Source organism: Populus euphratica, unplaced genomic scaffold (genome assembly GCF_000495115.2).
Source record: "Populus euphratica unplaced genomic scaffold, PopEup_1.0 scaffold1.1, whole genome shotgun sequence".
Classification (NCBI taxonomy): Eukaryota; Viridiplantae; Streptophyta; class Magnoliopsida; order Malpighiales; family Salicaceae; genus Populus; species Populus euphratica.
In genome coordinates, this window is record NW_011499845.1 from 7,841,535 (window position 1) to 7,863,721 (window position 22,187).

The 22,187-nt window shown below is 33.5% G+C and overlaps 2 protein-coding genes and 1 long non-coding RNA gene across 6 annotated transcripts; 1 reads left to right on the top strand and 2 right to left on the bottom strand.

Moving 5' to 3' along the window:
- Positions 1-3,277: 3,277 nt before the first annotated feature.
- On the bottom strand, positions 3,278-4,637 carry LOC105126767 (protein FANTASTIC FOUR 3-like). The gene has a single exon (XM_011027738.1). It carries the CDS (start codon positions 4,369-4,371, stop codon positions 3,391-3,393), a length of 981 nt encoding a protein of 326 aa, XP_011026040.1. The 5' UTR covers positions 4,372-4,637; the 3' UTR covers positions 3,278-3,390.
- A 3,043-nt stretch (positions 4,638-7,680) lies between these two features.
- On the bottom strand, positions 7,681-10,771 carry LOC105126791 (uncharacterized). Of its 2 annotated transcripts, none has more exons than XR_842489.1 (2): positions 10,592-10,771; positions 7,681-9,917 (listed from the first exon to the last, which is right to left on the bottom strand). It is a non-coding gene; the product is annotated as an uncharacterized LOC105126791 (long non-coding RNA). The 2 variants fall into 2 exon arrangements; XR_842487.1 differs by having other exon boundaries at positions 7,681-9,938.
- A 3,430-nt stretch (positions 10,772-14,201) lies between these two features.
- Positions 14,202-20,652, top strand: LOC105126774 (protein phosphatase 2C 70-like). Of its 3 annotated transcripts, none has more exons than XM_011027747.1 (13): positions 14,202-14,471; positions 15,627-15,813; positions 15,920-16,156; positions 16,221-16,393; positions 16,470-16,628; positions 17,203-17,346; positions 17,448-17,509; positions 17,889-18,024; positions 19,139-19,233; positions 19,627-19,742; positions 19,822-19,951; positions 20,212-20,266; positions 20,366-20,652. In XM_011027747.1, exons 1-13 carry the CDS (start codon positions 14,331-14,333, stop codon positions 20,522-20,524), a joined length of 1,794 nt encoding a protein of 597 aa, XP_011026049.1. In that variant the 5' UTR covers positions 14,202-14,330; the 3' UTR covers positions 20,525-20,652. The 3 variants fall into 3 exon arrangements, with proteins under 3 accessions (XP_011026049.1, XP_011026067.1, XP_011026057.1); XM_011027765.1 differs by having other exon boundaries at positions 15,920-16,114; XM_011027755.1 differs by having other exon boundaries at positions 15,944-16,156.
- Positions 20,653-22,187: the final 1,535 nt, after the last annotated feature.

Consider the following 22,187-nt stretch of genomic DNA (forward strand, 5'->3'; position numbering starts at 1 on the left):
ATTGGCTTTATCATATCTTTAGTTTTTATTATTTATTTAGCGCTAATTCACAATTATAATACCATTAAATATATTTATTTTATAAGTTCACAGCAATACACGAGCTAACCATCTCGTTAGATATAAACCTGCATGCATAAGATTTTCTTGAAGAAAAGATTAAAACATAACGTTAAACAATTTTTTTTTTTTTGAACAACATATGATTGTTCACTATCTTAAAGATGTTTAATTTTCTTTTTTTAATTTAACATAAAAACATCACACAAAAAATGACCAATTTAAATTTTTATTTTTTTGTAAACATGACTCAAGGTACAAGAAAAATTATATTACATGGGACTCAACAACAACTATAATAATAATAATAATAATAATAATAATAATAATAATAATAATGAAGTGTCACTTTGACAATAATTCTAAATTAGATCATTAATAATTGAAAATAACTTGAGAATAATTTAGATTTTCATTAAAAATTTCTATGAAATTTGATATGCCAACTTGTAAATGATAAAACATATAATTAAATCGTGAATTTTAAATAACAGCCTTCCATTTAAAAAATAAATAAATTGTCACTTGTATAAGAACTTTTATATGAGATTTTTGTTTATATAATATAATTCTAAGAATAATATTACGAAGTATTTAGCAGCTGAATTATTAAGCATCAACTTGTGGACTCTCTTTTGTGATACCTTGCTTTATTCTTTCCGAATATGTTTTTCTTTTCTTTTCTTTTAAAACTGTGATTCATTAAACGGTGAGGTTTTGGAAAATGAGAATAGGACGTGTTAAATTCAGGTCCATATTCCTTATTTACTTCAGCGTACATAAGCACCACAAAGAGAATCATCTGATCTTTTATCGTACTTGTTTGTTTTTATATATGATGATAGGGATATTTTTGCACAATACTCTGAAACAATAAACGTGTTGATATTATAATTACCCTATAATATATTTAACCACGTTAATTCTCGTATTATCTTACCATTATTTTTTATTTTAATTCTAAAAAAAATTAAATATGGGATGATCATTAGAGTGTGATTAATTTTTTTTAGAGCAGACATCATCCCCCGACATGCAATTGTGGAAAGGATGCAAATGCAAGATCATGATCCCATGTAGAACTAAGTGAATTACTCTCATGTTTCAGTAATTGATCTTGATATGGAAAACTATGTGAGATTTTGCTTGAAATCAGCATTTTACTTGAAGTTCAGTAACAAGGTCACGGTGACTTCAAGGTATGGTAAAATATATATCTTCATATTATTACCAATAACGTGACTTTTGATTATTATTATTATTATTATTATTATTTGTTTTGAAAGGTTGGGTTACTATGAATAGAATAGTTCTTTATTATTTTTTTAATTGCATAGAAAAATCATTAACATTTTGAAATTTAGAAAAAAATATTTTGACCAATTGTGTTGTTATTTTTTTTTTTTTAAAAAAAGAAAAAACTCCCCCAGCCTGCACTTTATCTTTTTGCTACCCCGTGGCCGTGTAGTACAAAGCCGCTGTGTTTTCACTTTCATTCATGCAACTTGTGATGCAGGCAAGACTTACAGGGGCTTACTTTCTTTGGTTTTATGTGAAGATCTTGTCAGAGGGTTATAACGTACGGATTGACGCTGTACCACACAGACACGGATTGCTGATCGTTATTCATCTCCGAAGGGGATAAGGACGCCGTCTAATAACAGCATGGGTTGATGATGTCGGAAGATGGAACAGAACTCCTGATGCTCACCTGCTGCTGCCGTTCTCCGTTGGGAACCAATCACTGAATTCTCTAATCGTTAATTCCAGTTAATTAGTTCATGATCAGAGAGCTTTGCGGTTCATTGACACCTTTGTCCCCTCCACCCTAATGCCATGGCCTGAGCTAACTCATTTCATTACTAACAGCACTTAAAAGATAATATAATTAACTTTTTTTTTAAAAGAAAAAGTTAAAGAAAAAAACAGAATTACTAAACTAAGTGAAGTATAAATCCCAATGTCATAGGTAAAGTCATGAAATTTAAGTAGATTTAATACCTTCTTATTTTAATATTAAAAAAATAATATTATCTTGAATTTTTTAAGTTAGTTTTTACTAATTTATTTATATAGTATTTAGACTTGTCAAATACTAGTTAAATTAACTAACTCATATCAGAATAAAAATACATTTTAATAATAAAATATTTATTTAATATAGAAGAGTTCAGTTATAAATTTAAAAAATTAAACTGTAAAGCTTGAATTAATTTAATATATTATTATTTTAATATTTAAAAAAAAATATTATTTTGATTTATTTATTTTTAAATCAAACCAATCAAAGTTATTTTTTTGATTCTTCAAACTGAGTATACCGGATTTAATTTAAAATGCAGGTCCAGAAATGAAGGTGTCAAATTAAATAGCAAGGTCAAATTAAATAATAAAATCAAATAATTCCCTAACCCATATTTTGTTTTTTTTTACTTTCAATTTTTTTAACAACCCGCAGAGTTTGCGCCATGAGTAAATTAATTATATCTATATTAGAATTAACAAGGAAATATATCTTTACCGACGAGGTTAATAAAATATAAATGTGTTAATTTTTAAAAAAATATATATTATGAGTTGCTGTTGCTTTTCTTCTCCATGTTGTCATAAAGTCATTGAAGGGGACAGTACAATGCCACTTCGGTGGTAAAGTGTTTCGGTGGGAAAAATAATATTAAATTTTGGTTTGATTTTGTATTTTTAAAATATTAATTTTTATTTTATTTTTAAATTATTTTAATATGCTAATATCAAAAATAATTTTTTAAAAATAAATAATATTAATTTAACATATCTTTTAAAAATAATACTTTAAAAAATAACAACAAATAACATCTAAATAGAAGATGGAGCAGCCATTTATGCGACCATAGTACATGGGTGATACAGCATGCACATGGAAAAAAAAATTAATGTTTCGATGATTCAACCATAGAAAGTTGACTGACTTCCTTCCTGGATGGAGCACTTGTAACCCATTGTGACAGTAGGAAACATGCTCCTTGTATGCATTTTAATTCTATGCTTCATCATGGTAGCGTTAAGTTTACATGGTTATTAATCTCTCTGTCTTCGCCATGCTCGTACAGAGAAAGAGTAATTTTCTCCTCTCAAACTTGCTTTCTGCGCTGAGAATTAAACACAAAAATCATCTTGGAGTGGCGATAATAACTACCTGCTAGAACCATGTTAACAGGTTAACTCATGAGAAGAAAAGAAAAGAAAAGAAAAAAGCTTCCATTCGCAAAAGGTGAGGGAACAAAAGGGGGAAGGGACAAACTAAAAATTGAGAATCTGACTATTATAATTAAGAGATCCAAGATAAAAAATTTATAATGTAGCCACCCAAAAAGGCTCCCAGTTTAACAATCCTTTGTTCTCTACTTCGCCTTCTTTGCACCTCCTTGGTCTTTGAAACTCCTCCGTTCCAGGTTCAGTATCAATGTCCGAATCATTACCTCCCACCTCTTCTTCAGAGGACGCAACATTTCCCTCCCCAACATCAAAGTCATCTACATCATAATCCATGTCATTTTCAATCTCATCTTCTTTGTTATTGCCTTTATTTTCTTCAGTGGAGGCTACGCCTATTAAGTCAAGAACAGAAGAGGAATCTTTGACAAAGCTTAATCGAAGGCGGCCATCCTTTCTTTCAGCATGTAAGCAAGTGTGTCTTGATGGAGCCTCGACGGCTCTGATTATCAACCTTCCATCTTCGCGGTGGGGCCTAACTTGTAGAGATTTTGATCCACGCATCGTTGTCAATGGAGGTGGAAAACTACGAGAATTCGCTTTCTTAGCTCCCAAAAGTCGATGCGATTTCTGTTGCTCCCTTGCTGGAGAATCTCCTACTCTTGAGTCTGATGAAGACAGTGAGAAAATGCTGCTTTCAATGATATCACTTCCACTTTCGCTACCTAAACTCTCCGTACATAATTCCAGGCTCTTTTCACTAAGCACTGAAGAGGAACGATTGAATAGAGGGTGGGCGTAGATATTTTCTTTCTCCATTGATTCTTTGGGACCTTCAGGACTGGTGGATAGAACTTGGAGGAAGCTCCAGCCACCCAAATCAGGTTTTGCAGATGTGTGCTTATCATGAAGGAAGCTACTTTTGTGGCTAGTTTCCTCGTAGTGGGATTTGTCACTGACTTCTTTGGTGTCAGAATCTAACAAAAAAGACTTTAAGGCCAGTTCAAGGGGTTGGGAGAAGTTAGGATTTGGTGAAGATAATCTAAGTCTTAGTGTTCTTGACTCGACAATAGGGGACTCGAGGCAAGACTGCAAACCCTGGCAGACCATAGTTGCCATTGCATAAGCTAGCTATACGAGTTTTATCGCAGATACGAAACAAGAAGTTGCAGGAGACCCGCCAAGAATAAATGGAGGCTGAGCAAAGACAGGAGAGTTTAGTATCTGGGGTTTAGAGATTCTTGTTTGCGAAGAGAAAGAGAGGAGAGGAGAGGAGACTGAACATGAGGGATAACTGGGGCGTGGGGTGTGAATTTGTAGTCTCCAAAAGGCGCCAGGAGGTACAGTGGGCAGAGGTGGGGAGGGGGCTTTTGAGGCCACTTGAAATATAACAAATCTTAATGATTTGCCACACTGAAAAAGAGAAGAGAGAAGTAAAAAAGTGGTGGGTGTGTAGGAGGGAGAAGGTGGGGGTCTTTGAAGTTTAAAGACGAGGAACTAATCGTTGGTTTGACTTGTAAATGGGTTTTTTAGGATTTGTTTGTATGATTATGCAATGAGACTCAGATTTAAGACCTCTATCCTTCTTGTTTGTGTGATGATACCACTCAAGTATATAAGTTCACTACGAACATGATGCGAAGTAACAATGACTCCAAAAAATTACCTGCTTTTCTATTCCCTTTTATTTCCTTCCAAAAGAAAGCCGACAAAAAAAGCTACGAAACAAAGGATTCTCTCAAATATTTCTTGATACTGTGATGGCGATTGGTTTTCCCGTCCTTTTTTTCGTCTTCTTAGAATGTATTTTATCAGGACAGAAACTACACTATCCTTTCTTTTATAGATGGTGATTCATGTCTTGAGGGTCAAAACCTAAGTTGATTGCATTCTCGGTGAATAGAAGCAGAAGAAAACATCAGCACAAACCCTTTGAGATTTGAAGCTAAAGTGTCAAATTACATAAACGCTCATGATTCATGCCGACCAGATATGTAAAATTGATCAAAATCCTCAACTTTCCCTGATTTAGACCAGCAGAACTAGTAACAAAATCATGCCCGACAGCAAAATGAAGACAATAATATTTTCACCTTTAACAAAATCAATGCTTGGTTTGATTAGCATTGAGAATCCGTGCTTCGTGGATCAATAATTCTGTTTCATGTACGGGAAAAAGAAAACAAGAAGAGGGGCAGTAGAGTTAGAGCAACCGGCCTGGCCGAATCAAGACCTCCATACTCCACCATGAATTTAAAGAGAGGCTTTGTGACGGTGAGACCCCACTTGCATGATAAATTGCCATTTATTCAACCACGGCCATCATTTTGTGCACTGTAAATTGCAACCAATTAAGATTCAGAGAATTTAAGTTTGCGTTTAGCTTTAACTTGCGATGTGATTTAAAGTGTGTCGGGTTGATTATACGAAGCAGATGAAATTCATTAAATTATTGCTTTTTAAGGATTTATCTTAACATCTTTCAAAAATCTAAAAAACATTTATGGTTGAAACACATTTTAAAAAACATTTTCAAATACACAAATACTGCCTTTCCCAAAGGTGATTTATGTTAACATGTATTCCCTTCATAATTAATTCATATTTTGCCCAGCTATCACAAGTCGTACGGACTGCTTATGCAATGCAATCCTTTGAAAAAGATATAAAGGATCCCCCACTGAGGCACCTTTTCATTGTCTACTACATGCTAACCTATGAACCCTACTATGCTTTTCTCTCTGAACCCTGATCCATGTGGACAGACAACAAAAATGACCTAGCCGACTGCATTAAAGTAACCCCAAGGCCCCGTTGGCCTCCCCAAAAGTTGCTGCTAGGGCTCTTTGCCACTTGAGCTTGTGGGTGAGACCTCCAAGTTTGGAAATCAGGGGAGGACTCATCAAACCATTTACGGTAAAAAAAGCGAGCAAATGGCATCAGTGAACCTTGCATCACATGTAACTGTACGGTACGCTTTAACATGTTGCCTTTCTGTGACCACACATGCTTGAACCAGGCAGATTTTCTTTCATTTAACGTGCATGTTAATAAAGCACGATCAAGTACATTCTTTCTTTTTTCTACTTGTATTCTACATAAATGGTTATGTACTTCCTTTTTTGTTTCAATATTTTGGTTAATGAATCTAAGAAAGTCACAAAATGGGAAAAACACAACCTACGAGTACGAGCATTCCTTGAATGACCGTGTACGGAGAACAGAACACAAAAGAAATAACTGATAGGATCATTATTATACTTTGCATCCCTTCTAAATTAGATATTTATGATTATTACCTTCCCAACTTAGCTAATCAATAATGGAGTAGAAGGATATGCATAGAAAAGCATATGCCAAGCTGTGGTATACGTTTGATTAACTGTCTATTTTCTAATCTTCCATTTTCCTTCATGTTTTCTAGTTTCTTTGTACTTAGAAGAGCATATGGCCATTTTTCACGCGGACGCGGACTTGGTCAGGTTGTATACATGTCTCCTCCTCCTTTTTTATTTTCTTTCCCACTTATGATGCTCCACAACGTCCAAGAAGGTAAAGCTTGTTATTTTGGAATATCGGCTAATTCTTTAGTTTTAATAATCTAATATATTCTTTTTATCTTAGCGTTTAATTTCTGATACTTGCAAAATATTTTTTTTAATGAATTTAAAGACTTTACAAAACTTAAATACATATTATTTTAAGAAAAAGGAAAACTATATGTTAGAAATTGAGAATGTGATCTCAATTAAGCTCTCCTTCCAGAAAGGAGATCCTCTTATTTATAGTCCACCTTTCTCTTTATGCAAAAGAGGAGCTAAAGAAAAAAATATTTATAACTCATCAAAAAAGTAAATTATCAATATATCCAATTTATCAAAAAAAACATATCGTTGGCATGTTAAAGGATAAAATATCTCTTAATCCAAACGCGGAGCCTAAGATTTTTAGAGTCAAATGTATTTAAATTAGACGCTCAAAATGAACCTAGCAACTCATCATACCTGCATATGCAAGCACTAAACTCAAATATAATAGATTTGATAGCTTACTAAACTTCTATATGCTTGAGTTTAACACTTGACTAAACCTAGAAAGATTGGATTATCACCCTCATGATCCCTTTAGAAAATATATTAAATAGGATATAACATGTTAATCCATCACCGACAATATGATCACATGTTTCACAAATTTTACAGGATTCAGCGTATAAGTTACAGGTCAAAAAAACCACATTTGATATTATCAATTTTTTTGTATTACATGTCTACTCGTCAAAGAAAGAAATGATGATAACATAAATAATCGATAATGAACAATTGAGGAGCTGTTCTAGGTCAAAAATTTGAACCAATATGGTGTGGTTTTCTAAGAACTACGGCCATATTCAATGCATCCCTAATCTCCAAAATAATAGAATTGAAATAAAATAAAATAGAATAAAACTGAAGATTGCTATGAATTGAAAAGAGAGTGTGCAAGAATATCTCATCTGTGCAGATATTCGTGCCTCCATATCGCTTCCCAGAACTTTAATAGAAGTTTAGGGTCCTATTCAGTTTAGTAACCTTTGGTAGCTCTAAACGAGCATCCTTTTCGAGCCTTTCCTAGTACAAGGATTCCTTATCTGTGACTAATAATAGTTGTGTGCGACAGAGAGAGTGAGAGCGCAGCGCATTAATTTTGCTCCAGAACCCATCTGCGTTTCTTTGATTTTATTTTAGCGCCTAGGCCCATTTTGACTTGGAGATAGAGAAAGAGATACTGAAATTTGCATCAGAATCCATCAAAATTTGTTTGATTTTATATCAAGTAATGGAGAATCTTTAACTTAGAAGACGTCATGTCCCGCCAAAAGTTGGCCCCTTGATTTTTTCCCATGATGCATATTTAGTGAAGACTTTGTTAAGAAAGACAAGGCCAGTTCATGGCTCACATTACACTAGCATGTAAACAAATCACTCTGCCTGCCTTTTTTACCATGTTAGTGCCACCTTTCCCTTTCACTACATACTTTGTTGCATTAATTTTTATTTTAACTTCCCAAAGAACACTGGAAACGATACACAAGGAATGCCTACGTAATCCATGCAAACATGCAATGCAACTAATGGTCATGTTATTGCCAAAGCACTTTCTGCATAGAGCCCATGAAAGACCTTTAGAAGCAACATGTAAATGGCGCACTTGAAGGATAGGTTAGCACACAGTGACTAGACATATGAGTCTGATCTCAACTGGCATGCATGATTAGTATCGATGCAATCCTGTTGCTCTGACAATTAACTATTAATATAATGGGCAATCTATTATTTCATGCTCTAGAAGACTGATACAGAGAGTTTCTGATTTTAGCCTGCAAGCTGTTATAAATATGTTAATAGTTAATTTTAAAGTAATAACTATTTACATCACTATTGAAATACAGTTTCAACTTATCGAAAAAGAGGAATTGGAAACAGAAGCAACGTATTTATTACAGATCTGATATAAAATAGGAATTTCCAGGTCAAAGCAATCAAATGTAGAACACAGTCACATAAAATTTGGTAAAAGCATCCACTTTAGATATTTGTGGAAATTATAAACAGTCCATTTATTAATATACTTTTCAAGAGTAAAAAAAGTACAAAATCAAAGAAAAAACTGAATCAACAAATTGCATTCCACCAACCAGGTACCAAACATTATTACAGGGTAGTGTTGCTTAAAAAAAGCTTTTAAAAGTAATGTTTTCCAAAGCAACCATACAAGGAACATCAAATACAGTTCCCCAGTTGGAAATTAAAAATAACAAATAAACTGGTAAAATAGAAATTAAAGTGCACAAGTTAATTCAAATATCTATCTCTAGGACGACCTGCTTTTAACCAAATTATCAAACTCAAAACTATGAATTCAACACCATGAAGCTCTTGTCAGTGATTTTGGCGGGTTCAATATTTATGTTCTCAAAAGATCCACTTGCAAATAACACACTATAATCAAGACCGTTATAGTGGTAAGCCCATCATCTAAAAACAAGGAGATGCAATTTAAGGAACATCGTGCAGAATACAAAACGCAAATCATTCTTGGCACACATTAATGCGACATCATGGCCAGACTGATAGTATCACATGCCAATTATTAAGGGCGCTAATAAGGATGTCTTAAATTCTCAACCATTCCTAGAGGGTGCCAACTAAAGTCACTCAAATAAAGATGAGAGGTATCAAGAGATTGGAAATTTACTTTCTGTTTGGAATCCAACCATTGGATCCAACAAAATGAAAAGGACTCAAGAAATGTCACTAACTATATATCTCCAAACACATTCCTCTTGCAGTTTCTGACTTCGATAGATAACTCTTCAAAACAAGTACACAATATAGCGTAAATGAGCAGAAGTAAAATCTTAATATATGATTGATCTAGATGGTTGTCCCAAAAATGGTACAAGAAATGAATACTCCACGTAGCTCGTCGCAGATTCAAACCCTCTCTATCATCTTGCAATTCTAAAGTATCATGCATGCAAGCAAAAATGAAATATTTATCACCTTATTTAATTCGTATTCTTTCCAAAAATGATGCAAGAGCCCCAAGCTTCAAAATTCCACATCCATGGCTCAGATCCTCGTCAATTATCAGAGAGATTTGTTCTCAAAATCACTCCACGTCTACCATCCATCCTTAAATGACTAAAAACCCATCAATCATCAAAGTGAACCATAATTATTTATACCTGCCACTTATAGGTTTCTAATGATATGGCAACATATTAACTGAAAATCAGTCTCTAAGGTATGAATAAATGACCAAACTGAATTAAGAGATATATTCAGGCAGAAAAGGGCAGGAAACCTCTCAGCTACAGATCGAGCTCTCATGGGTCCTTTACATTTTAAAAATTATGATTTTGACTCCTTGAATTGTCAAATATTTTAGTAAAATAACAGCCATATGTTTCAATCAATTCAGTATCTAAGAGATAACAACAATGTATCACTTGCAATCACATTGTTTTTCAGAACACATGTTCAGCTCAAGAATGAACAAACACGATCAGTTAATTACAAGGAAAAAAAGAGACAGTTTTGAGACTACTTCATATCAACTCATAATTTAGGGATTTCAACATTCTTTACTCTAATTTTTTTCTTTTTAACAAATTTACAATATACAAATCCAAATCTACATATTGAAATTCAAATTACATTTTCACGTCAAATTACTAGATGAATTTAACAATTAAATTCCAAATTATAATAACAAATCATCAGCATTTAATAATGCTCTTCAATTACCGATAATAGCAGCATTAATGAATAAAAACGAGAGACAAATCACTCACAATAACACAGGGAAGCTAAGTGACGACCACGGTGATCAGAACAGCATCAATGGCAGCAAGGAAGGTGAAAGATCCCGCTGGAAGTTAAAGCTAAATCTTTGTGAGGATGCCGCAGTAGCCGCGCGCAGAACCGCTGGTTTTGATTTTTTTGACTTCGAAGCCGGGGGAGTCTGCAAATAAATATGTTATATAATTTACCCTCTAACGTTTGATAATTATGTTTATCCCCTGTTAGTTTTTGCAATTACAAAATTATACCATCTTGCGTGGGCTTATCCATCAATGAGCCCCTATGGGCTTATCCATCATTGAGCCCGTATGTTTTTAGAAAGTACTTGTACGGTAGTAATTATGATTTAAAATATTTTTATTTAAAAATATATTATAATAATATTTTTTATTTAAAAAATTTATTTTTAATATTAATAAATTAAAATAATTTAAAAATAAAATTACAAACACATTCTCAAATATTATATAATTTTTAAAAAACCACGTAAATGAAATATATAACTAATGAGAAGTTGTGTTCTTCAATCAAGTGATTATTTTTTAAAAATATTTTTTAAAAATATAATAAAATAATAATTTTTATTTTTACAAATTTATTTTTTATATCAATATATTAAAAAATTTAAAAATATCTAAAAAATTTAAAATAAAAAAATTGCCATAATGTTTTTCAACCAAAAAAGCAATCAGAGCACATCTCCATTGACTTCTTTTTAAAAAAAAATGTTTAAAATACCAATGTACTTTCCATAGTTGAACTACTAAAATCCAATGGGTCACATTATCAAAGTATATAAAAGCGGAACAAGGAAAATTAATAAAAAATAGGAAAAGAGATAAAACTAGAAAATCAATCAAAATAAATTAGAAAATTTTAAAAAAGAAAAGTAATAAAAGACTTAAGAAAATTAGGGGAAAAAATATCAAGCATACCATTTAATTTTCTAATTTAAATAGAAAAAATCAAAGAAAAGTAATTTTCTTTAAAAACCTCTTGCATCCAATTTCTTTGAAAATGATATAAATTATAAAAGGAGAAAAAAACAAACAAAAAGATCTTTATAACCCTAGTAATATCTAATCCAATGATTTTATAGATTATCTCCTCTTTTTTTGTAGTGTGGTGTTTTTTTAAAATCAAATACCCGAACCTTTTCAATTTCCGTAGTCTCGTATTGTCCTACTGATAAATAGTCTCTCCGTGCCTCTCCATGCAGTAGAGACTACACAGCCTGGCAGTCAACTATTCATGCCCCGCGTTGAGAGACGTCATGACTGAGCCGAAGGGAACGAGTAGATCTGGACATTTACGCACAAAAACCTTTTTGGTATGACAAATTTAAGAAAACCTTATTTCCACTCATCTGGCTTCCAATTATCATTCTCTAATTATGAGTTAATTAGTAATTATTACATACATCTGGCATGTTGCTCTTTTCTTTGCATTTACAAGAATATCATAAGTAATTCTCTTATAAGCAAAGGCATTATATGCACATAGATACAGGAACATCGAGGGGACGAGTAAAAGCGAGCATGATGCACTCGCTCGCGTCTCGAGATTCATACTGGGAAGTTGGCGGCCCACAAGAGGTTACTTTTTAATAGTACCGATCCATTCAGGCCCAGTAAGCTCAAAATCAGTCCACGAGCCCAAGTTCTTCTCTTCCCGCTGCCGTTTTGAAGTTTCGCAGGGGCAAAACAAACTGAATTTGGCTCTGCGTGAGGGGAAATGGATTCATGTTACATTGAAACTTTTCAGCGTGTGTTTAGTGATGCAGAATATATTTTAAAAGTACTTTTTACTTAAAAATATATTAAAATATATTTATGTTTTTTTAATATCAATACATCCAAACTATCAAAAACTAAAAAAATATTAATTTATTTATTTTTTTAATGCCGAACACGTTTCAAAACACTTCTACCACACGTAAAAATGTAATTGCGGGAAAGGTTGAACGACTTGCAAGAAGTTGCCAGTTGAGGGAGTTGAGGGAGGCCCACAACCTGCCCATCTTGCAAGCCCGAAGCAGTGGCAGTTGGCCGTGCCAGACAAAAACAAAAAGTTGGAGAATATCCTACCCACCCCTTCATGCGGTTGCATTACACGGACCCACTTCTAAACTTTCAGTTTTGTAAAGGAAACCTAGTAATATATAGCTACATATCGAATCCAAATCCATCATGCACAAGACCAAAACAAAATCAATAACTCACACCTTAAAAGCAATGTTTTTCTCTCACATAATTATGATTGCCCTCCGCTGCTGGAAAAAACCTGGAAAGTTAATGGAGCTTCAATGACACGCTTCTTCTTTCTTTCTTTCTTTTTTTTTTTTTTTTTTTTTAATTTCAATCTGGTTTCTCTCTTTTTTTTCCTTTTAATTTCAACTTTTTTTAATTTCGTTCTTTATTTTTTATTTTTTACATTCATTTAGATTATGGAGGCAACTATGCAATTCAATTTTAACTTTAGATTATTTTGTATACAATTTAATTTTAAATTTAATTTAAACAAATAATCAAGTTGATTTTTTTATATTGAATTGTTAATTTTGTTCTTAACTATTTTTTACTAGTTATTTAAATTATTTTTAATGTGATTGAGTCAACTGAATCATATCAAAATAATTTTTATATAAATTAATTTTAAATTTAGACTAAACAATAATTATAATTATAAGATTTTTTCAGTTAAATTTATTTTTAATTTTTTTTTACAGGTGAGATCAGCTGCTTTAGACCAAATAAATGGACTATATCTTATCAGCTCTTAAACAAATAAGTGGATCAAAAATTTTTAAATTAAGTAAAATATTTAATAATAATAATTAAAAAATTATATATTTTTTTTTATTAAAAAAGTAATTTTACTCGCATGCAAGTAAACTAGTATTAACGGCAACTACGGAAATCAATTTTCACACGAGTGAAAGAATATTGCTTCGAAAAATATTTACTAATTCATCAACTCATGCATTAACTCATGAGGCTTGTTTCACATAACTTCTAACCTTTTGTTTCAAGTATTAAGCAAACCACTTTCAATGTTACTGACATATTCACAGGAAATTTCTTAATATCATTTCAAGTACAGCGAACCTTAAATCATGCAACAAAATTTATCCTTCCTTGCCTTTTGTTTGAATCGCAGCAAGTTATTATAAATGACAATATGAAAAATTAAGCTACACTTTTTTTTAACAACTCGTTCCATTTCTTCTACATTTTTTTAAAAATAACCTCCTTGGACTATACTCCATAATTCGTAAATAATAATACTATATAGTATGTGATTACATGTATATTAGAGGGCAGGGAGAAAATCTTTCTAGATTACATTCCATGTTAGCATGTGATCAAGGAGCTATACTCTTTTTTGTAATTTATGATTCAAATTTCGAGATTAATATTTTAAAAAATTACCAATTTTTTTAATACATTAGTTTGACTGTTAGGTCGTGTCTTTAAAATAATCCCAAGAGAAACTTAATCTTAATTAACACGCAAGTTAATCAGAGAAATGTCCTTAATTATTGAATAAAAACATTATAGGTTAAAAAGAAATATCATAAGCAATAAATCAAGAATAAAATTAAAACTAGAAGGGGGAGAGCGTGAGAGAAATGCAAAGTGGGACGACCATTTCAAAGCGAGGTTCTCGCAAATCAGGAGTCCCATCTCTAATCTTGTCTAGAGAGACAAGAGAGAGAAAGGCACGAGCATGGCGATGATATTACAAGGGAGCATTGTCGGTGTCCTTCTCCTCCTCCTTATGCTGCTTCTGATCCTTCTCCTTATCCTCCTCGCCTGTAAACCATGGCGCTTCTTCTCCTCCCTCTCTTCCCCTTCTCGGGCGCTTAAGGTACGACAACAGCAGCAACTGCAACAATAATCTAATTCTATTTCTTAGCTTCTTCGTTTGCTTAGGTACCATAATTGTGATGCTCGGTTTGGTTGGTGAGAAATCGTAGGGATTTTGTAACGGCCGATTCGACCTTACTTTCGTGTATTGTTAGATCATTTTTTTAAGGAATTTAGCTCAAAACTAGAACCAGAGCGGAGGGTTTTAGCTTTGTCGAGGTTTATTTTTTACTTCTTGTGGATTGATCTTGTTTGCCTGGGTGGGTGGGAAATTAGAATTAATGGTGGCTAATATTTGGTTCCATCATGCTCTTTTTAAGAATTAGGGGTTTGATTGACACTGGGACTTGCGCCTTCTTGTTTATACTCATTTATTTTAAGTTTGTCCGTTAGTTTGAGGAGGATTTGGTCATTTGATGGTTTGAGCAATACGTCCACTGTCCTATCAGCTAGTTGATTGTGTCTCGGGCAGCGGATATAGCAACTAGCAAGCATTTATTTTTCACGAACATTTTCCTCTATTTTTCAGACGAGGGTTTTAAATACTGCTTAAATAAATGGGATTTTTTATTGATTCCAGATCGGTGTTACTTACATATTGTATTTTGTGAACGAGCTTCTTAATTTTAGCAATGGAAGCTTCTTTTTTTTTTGCTTGTCTGGAGGTGCTCTTTGTGGAAAAGAAGGATTATAATCATTAAGGTCTCAAATATTTACATAAAAATGCAAATATACGCTTGTTTTGCATTTCACTTTAACTGATGGAATATGAAGTGGAGTTTTAGATTTTTACCTCATTTTTTTTTAATAAAATGCTCAAGTGGTTAATTAAACTGCTTTTATAAGGTAATCATACCTGTATTATACCTGTATTGAATCTATATTTAACGAGGCACTCCTTGAAATCTTCTTTACTTATAATCCTTCTAAATATCATAGAAGTATCACATTTATCTTGTCCCTGTCCTGTGCTTGCCACAAATACTAAATATTGGGAAATTTGCACTACTATTATTCCATACGTTAATTTCTATGCACACAGCATCGATTCACTAAGGCTGGTGACATATGTATACATTTGCACCGATACTAAAATCTGCATACTATAACTTTCTGATTGGCTCTGCTCATGCCCTGTAACATCTCCATTTTTTAGGTTGGTGACTTAGAGAGGCCCCTTGTCTTGGATGATGCAAATGCCCAGGGCCAAAGCAATGAATCAACTAGAAGTAGTGATCTAGAGGGAGCATGTGGTCAAAATGAAGGGCTCTTGCATTCACCTCGAATGCATGACCTTGTATATAAACAGAGGCTTCCTTCCGCATCTCTCCAATTGAATGAAGGTATATGTTATGGTTTGATTCTTATTCCCCTATATTTATTCATACAATTAGTTAATTTCTCTTTTCCTCTTTGAGGACATTCATTTTTATTCTCTACTTACCTCAGGTGATAGTGTTGTTTTAAATTCAGAGCCGATAGAGGATCTTTCAGTTGGCCAAACCCTCAGGTTCCTTTCATTGACAGAGCGCTTAGCTGAAGTGAAAACACATGTTAGACAGGAAGATCAGAAACCGAACTTGAAATCTGATTTGAAAAATGATTTACTTCAAGACTTAGCGCCTAAGGCCATCGCTGATCAAAGTAATTTTTGCCTTTCACTTATGGGAAAGAGGGCACTTCTTGGTATGTTCCTTTATTTTTCCAAATGTGAAAAACTTTTTATCATATTTTTCTGTTAGAAGTGCAGGAAGTTGTCTCTCTCTGGAAGTCATCTCCGGTCCTTCTTGTGGACTCCGTTGCTCTGTACAGCCAACAAGTGCTTCGAGGCTTCCACTGACCCTTGGAAGGGTTTCCAGTGACTTGTTATTGAAGGATTCAGAGGTGTCAGGGAAGCACGCGATGATCAACTGGAACGCAGATGTAACTTCTTGATAACTATTCCACTTGATTGTGCATGTGGCACTCTGCTTATCACAGACTTCTTTTTGGGTTTCAGAAAAATAAATGGGAGTTGGTAGACATGGGTAGCCTCAATGGAACATTTTTGAATTCTCAGCTGATTAGCCATCCTGATTCTGGAAGTAGACATCGGGGTGACCCTGTTGAGCTTTCAAGTGGAGATATAATAACGCTTGGCACAACCTCAAATGTTCATGTAAGCCAAGCTGCTTGTTTAATCAAGTTGTTTTTTAGCATTTAAGCATCTGTGCTACAGTGCAGATTTGGCAGTTAAATTTAATTGTCCATGAATAGCTGAATCGTGTTCTACAATCATGAATTCATTTCATTTATGCCCTTTGTGATTTCTTGAGACACCATAACTTTGCTGTGTGGGATTTAAAAATCTTGCTATTGGAATTCTAAAACTTCTCTGAGTAAGAAGAAAATGAAATTCCAAAATTTACATACTCTTTCCATAGCCCCGACTACAATCCAACCATTAGATTGTGCTATCACTCAACTATCATGGAGTTTCCAAAACAAAGCATCCATGAAGTCACATGAGAACTTCAACAATCTGTTTCCATAGTCCCCACTGCTTCGTTGCTATATAGATGGTGGTGGCTGCTTCATTTATTTTTTTTCATGATCTCGTTTCTGGTGATGGATGTGATTTGGACCTAAAAACTTGAGGAACCACAAAGATAAATAGCCTCTTTTTGTGTGTCAAAAATACAATTCTCGTTGCATATACCTTTTGAACTATGAAGATATTTTCTCTCTGTCAGGTCCATGTGACATCTAAATCTGAGAGTCAGACACCCTTTGGCATAGGTATAGCATCAGATCCCATGGCTTTTCGCCGAGGAGGAAAGAAGCTTGCCATGGAAGATGTGTGCTATTATCAGTGGCCCCTTCCTGGCATTCCCCAGGTTTTCTTATCCATTGATTTCTTCTTCTTTTTTTCTCTTTTTAAGAAGGGATGTAAATTTATTTGTCATAAAAGCTAAGCGATCTAAATTCCTACTTGCAGTTTGGAGTGTTTGGTATTTGTGATGGACATGGTGGAGTAGCTGCTGCAAAATCTGCTAGCAAGTTAGTATTCATATTTCAGTATTGATGTGTTGCCTTGATGCAGATCAAACCAAGATCATTTTTCTATTACCACCTCTAACAACAATAGCAAACCACCTTGCACGCTTTATTTGTTGTTCTTGTCCAAGAAGTTGGCTGGTTCAGATTGTCATTTGATGATGACTTTTTTAAGGATTATGCTCTAAAAGAAGCCACTTTTCTATTGCGTCTAATATCTTGTGATTTTCTTTCTCCTTGTTCTCCCTGATTCATGACTCTTGGTACCAATATTTGTTATCATTGCCTATTTTATCCCCTGCTTCTGCATTTACGTGATGAATTGGCTGCTTACCATGCCTTTTTGGTAATTTAGTAATTGCCTTGTCATTTTTTTCTCCAGAATGCTTCCTGAGAAGGTTGCCAGTATTCTATCAGATTCTCTTATAAGGGAGAGGGTTTTATCGCAATGTGATGCCTCAGATGTTCTTAGAGTTGCATTTTATCAAACTGAAGCTAATATGAATAACTATTACGAGGTTTTTCCCCTGGCTTTTCTTGTTTTGTTTGTTGCCAATGACTGTTTGTGATTTCCTCAAGTCTTAAATGAAAAGCTTTCCTTGTTTGCACCCAAATTTTTTTGGGATGGTTGAGGAAGGTAGAAACAAGTTTTCTTGCACTGTAAATTTACCCCATTAGGACTTGAATTATAGCATGCTGCCTTCATGATACAGGCTAGCGGGTTTCTGGATTTTCAAACACCCACCTTAGTTTGTTCGTCAATGGCCAAGTTTGATTTGTTGCTTTGGATAGTTTCTTGAATTGCCACTACTTCTATGGAGGTGTCCATGTAGCTAAATGAAGTAAGACTAATCTTAGGCTAGTGTATGACAAGTTGGTAAGCACTGGGCTACAATTACCATTTTATATTTGCTTCTTTATGATTTTATGGAAAGTTGTTTTGGGAGAAAATTGTGGGTTAGCAGTATAGTATGTCTAAATATTAATCATTGTTCCTCTTGCTGTATCTTGGTTTATTACCTGCTGCAAGAGAGCAGTTGTAGAATTCAACTGCAACTTCTAACACATTCATAGTTGCGTAAATATGCAACCGTAACTGGTTTTCTGTTGTCATATACCTGTGTTGTGGAATGTCATATATGGGCAATATATGCTGTTTTAGCTCTTAAATGAACAAGCTACTGGTTAGAACATGGGTGATTTTGTGGATTGTTGAGAAGTCATTACTAGGATAGTTTTTTCAAGATAGCTTGAATCTATGAAGCACCTCAGGTCCTTTGTGTTAATTGTCTCGCACACATTTTCTAATAGAAACAAAAGGGAGATAGAACTGATTATGTTACTAATTTATATAAGAAGGCATTGTCTGCTCTTTATTCTTGTATTTGGAAAGCGTGGTTGATTGAATTCAGAGCAATATCACACTTAAGTGGATTCAACTCTTGTTAGCTTGTTGATTTTCTAGTGTTCACTATATTGTTACCAGATTCAAGTTAACAAAGAGTGGTGATATTGTAGATCGTTTACCATCACCTCAGTGAAAATGATTATACTACCTACTTTTGAACAATTTTTGTGTTGCAAAAACTCAAGATCATCATTTTGCATATTACAGTGATCAATTTCCTGCAGGGTTGTGCTGCAACAGTGCTTCTGGTTTGGGCCGATAGCAATGAAAATTTATTTGCACAATGTGCAAATGTTGGAGACTCAGCTTGCTTTATGAAGTATGTTTCAAAATTCTCATTTTGTAACGACTGCTGACAAATAAAAAACCCAAAAAACTGTAGAATGCTTCTATTATATCATAAATCTGTACAATAATGGAATGTTTTGACTCAATTCTCAGTAGATAAGCTATCAAATAGTGATCCTTGTTTAAAACAGTCATCATAATCTTTAGTTGCAATGCTTTTTAGGAGTATCATTAAATTCTTCAACTCTGACACTGAGTATTCTCCTTTTGAAAGGGACTGCCCTTATAACATATTGGCAGCTGTTAATATGAGGCTACACTAGTCATATTTAGAACATACTAAAAGTTTTGGATTTTTAGTTATAAAATGAAAAAACTTTGACTTTTTGCTCTCGTTGCTGTATCTTTAATACCTTATTTTCAGTGTTGATGGGAAGCAGATTAAGATGACAGAAGATCACAGAGTAAGTAGTTACTCTGAAAGACTTCGACTTAATGAAACTGGAGTACCATTGAGAGATGGGGAAACACGGCTTTATGGTAAGTTAACAGTGACATTTTATGACATGTTTCATATCAACGTGTAGATAATAACCCACCCTTGTTCTTCCCTATTCAGGTTTGAACCTTGCTCGAATGCTTGGTGACAAATTTCTGAAACAGCAGGAACCCCGCTTCAGTTCAGAGCCTTATATAAGTGAAGCCATACATATTAATCAAGAAAGTGGTGCTTTTGCACTATTGGCAAGGTGATTTTAAAAATAGATAACATTGTTATTGTCTTTTCTAGTTTGTGATTTATTTAACCAATTTTCCTGATACTATTTCGATATTTCAAGTTATTGAAAATCATCACACTTAATGCAACTCTCAGAACATTGCATCCTTTTCTTGGGCAAGTCTTGATTCTCATGGAAATATTGGAGCCAAAAAATTTTGTTGTCTATATAAATTTTTTCTATAGATAGATTTATTGAAAGTGTGAATCTGGATTCTTAAAAAATTGCAGTGATGGCTTTTGGGATGTCATCAGTCTTAAGAAGGCCGCCCAGCTTGTCACGCAGGTTAGCCTTATCCTTCCATCTTATCATTCGAATGCGGTTTTGTGGAAAATTTTCTTTCCATGATATTCTAGTGACACTTTGCATTTTTTATCGACGCAGGCAAAGGAAAGATATTTCAAAGAAGAAGGAAATATTTCGGAGAAGGTTGCAAATTTTTTGTTGAGCGAGGCAAAAACATTGCGAACAAAGGACAACACCTCTATACTTTTCTTGGAGTTTGACAGAAAATTTAGAATATCTTGTAAAGTTGATTCTTAATATAAATCGCAAGTTTTAGTGTACATTTATAAAAAATTTCTCTTGTTTTCTTCTTTTGAGCTATAGTCTCCATCTATACGCTGTTTCCCTTCAGATGGATATATGCATAAAGATAATATGTTCAGCAAGATTGCTGGTTCTCGGCTTGTAGCTGGTGTGCAACAGACTAGCGTGCTGGTCTCATGACTTACTGGGAATAAATTTACAGTAACAAAGTCTCGACCCAAATTAACTCGGGTAGACTACATGGATCCGATCTACTGTGGCGTAAGGAGCAATGCCGGATGTTGTGGTTTCCTAAGGATGTTGGAGGTTGCCATGGCAGTTTTAAAAGCCACCGTCATCTACACTGCAATTAGGCACTCTTTTGATTGGACGAAACGCAACTAAAAGTAGAGGTGAATATTATTGGCTTTTGAGTTGTGGTTGTGTAATCCATGGTGTGACTTAACACAAGCGGATAGGTTGACCTTAAGGAAAATCGGCCTTCTTTACCATTTCCTCTTATGACAGTGCCTGTTTTTCAGAGAGAAAAATACGGAGTAGAGGTGAGCGGAACGTGACTTCTCATATTCTGTGTGCGGAAGTGATTTGAGAGGTGCGCAGAGGGTGACTTTCTATGAATTTAGATTTGTTATCCTCCTATTCATATTTTAAAATAAATAATATTTATTACTGTTCCAAACACTACTGAATGCTTACAAATTTAGATGAATACTTATAAATGTAGATTTGTATCATCTAGATTTCATGGTTTTCTTTGGATTTTTGCACCAATCTTTAAAGTTTTTTTTTAAAAAAATTGTATCGACAAGTTTGTTCAAGAATTTGTGATGTGCATAATAATAAATTTATAAATGTGTTAAGATTACAGGTGGTAATGTTATCGAATCGTTCTGTTGGAAAGTGGCCTCGTATCTGATTGCACTCTTGATTATTTTTTATCCATGGAGCCTGGTTGTCAGCTCCATGATAAGTGGAGTAAAGGTTACCCTATCCTTACTGCATTTATACCCTCTTTAAAAGCAAAAGAGGTGTTTGGTAGGCTGGATAAGGTTGTTCCCATCTTTCTTCTGGGGTAATCTCTGCATGCAAGAAAATAAGAATTATTACTCATTTAAGAATTGCTTCTTTCCTTAATAATTAGTCATTAAATCAATAATTTTAAATTTTAATCTATAAAAAAAATATTTTACCATATATTTAAATATATATCATTAATCTTGAAAAAAAATACAATCATGATATATTTTATAAGATGTGATTATGTTGATAAATGAAATACAAAAAAAAATAATGGTATAATGTATATCTTTTATAACTATAAATTTTTTTAAAAAAGAAATGCTATTATTGAAAATAGAGGAGGGGAGGGGTCCAACAAGAAAATGTTTTTTCTAGCTCTTTTCTTGAAATTTTAACTTTTTTAGAAAAATTCTTGTAATTTTTTTTCTTGCTCTGCCGTGTATAAAAGGAAAGAAAAACTCAAAAAATTATTTATAGAATCCTTAAATCGGAATGAACGAGATGTTACTCGAAACTTCAGTAATCGTTGTTTTAGTTATTGAGTCTATTTTTATTTGCTTGTATTCAATTTTCAACTTTATTGCTTTATTTGAATCTTGTAGAGATAGTAATGGTAATGTACCAGTGCCAATGAAAT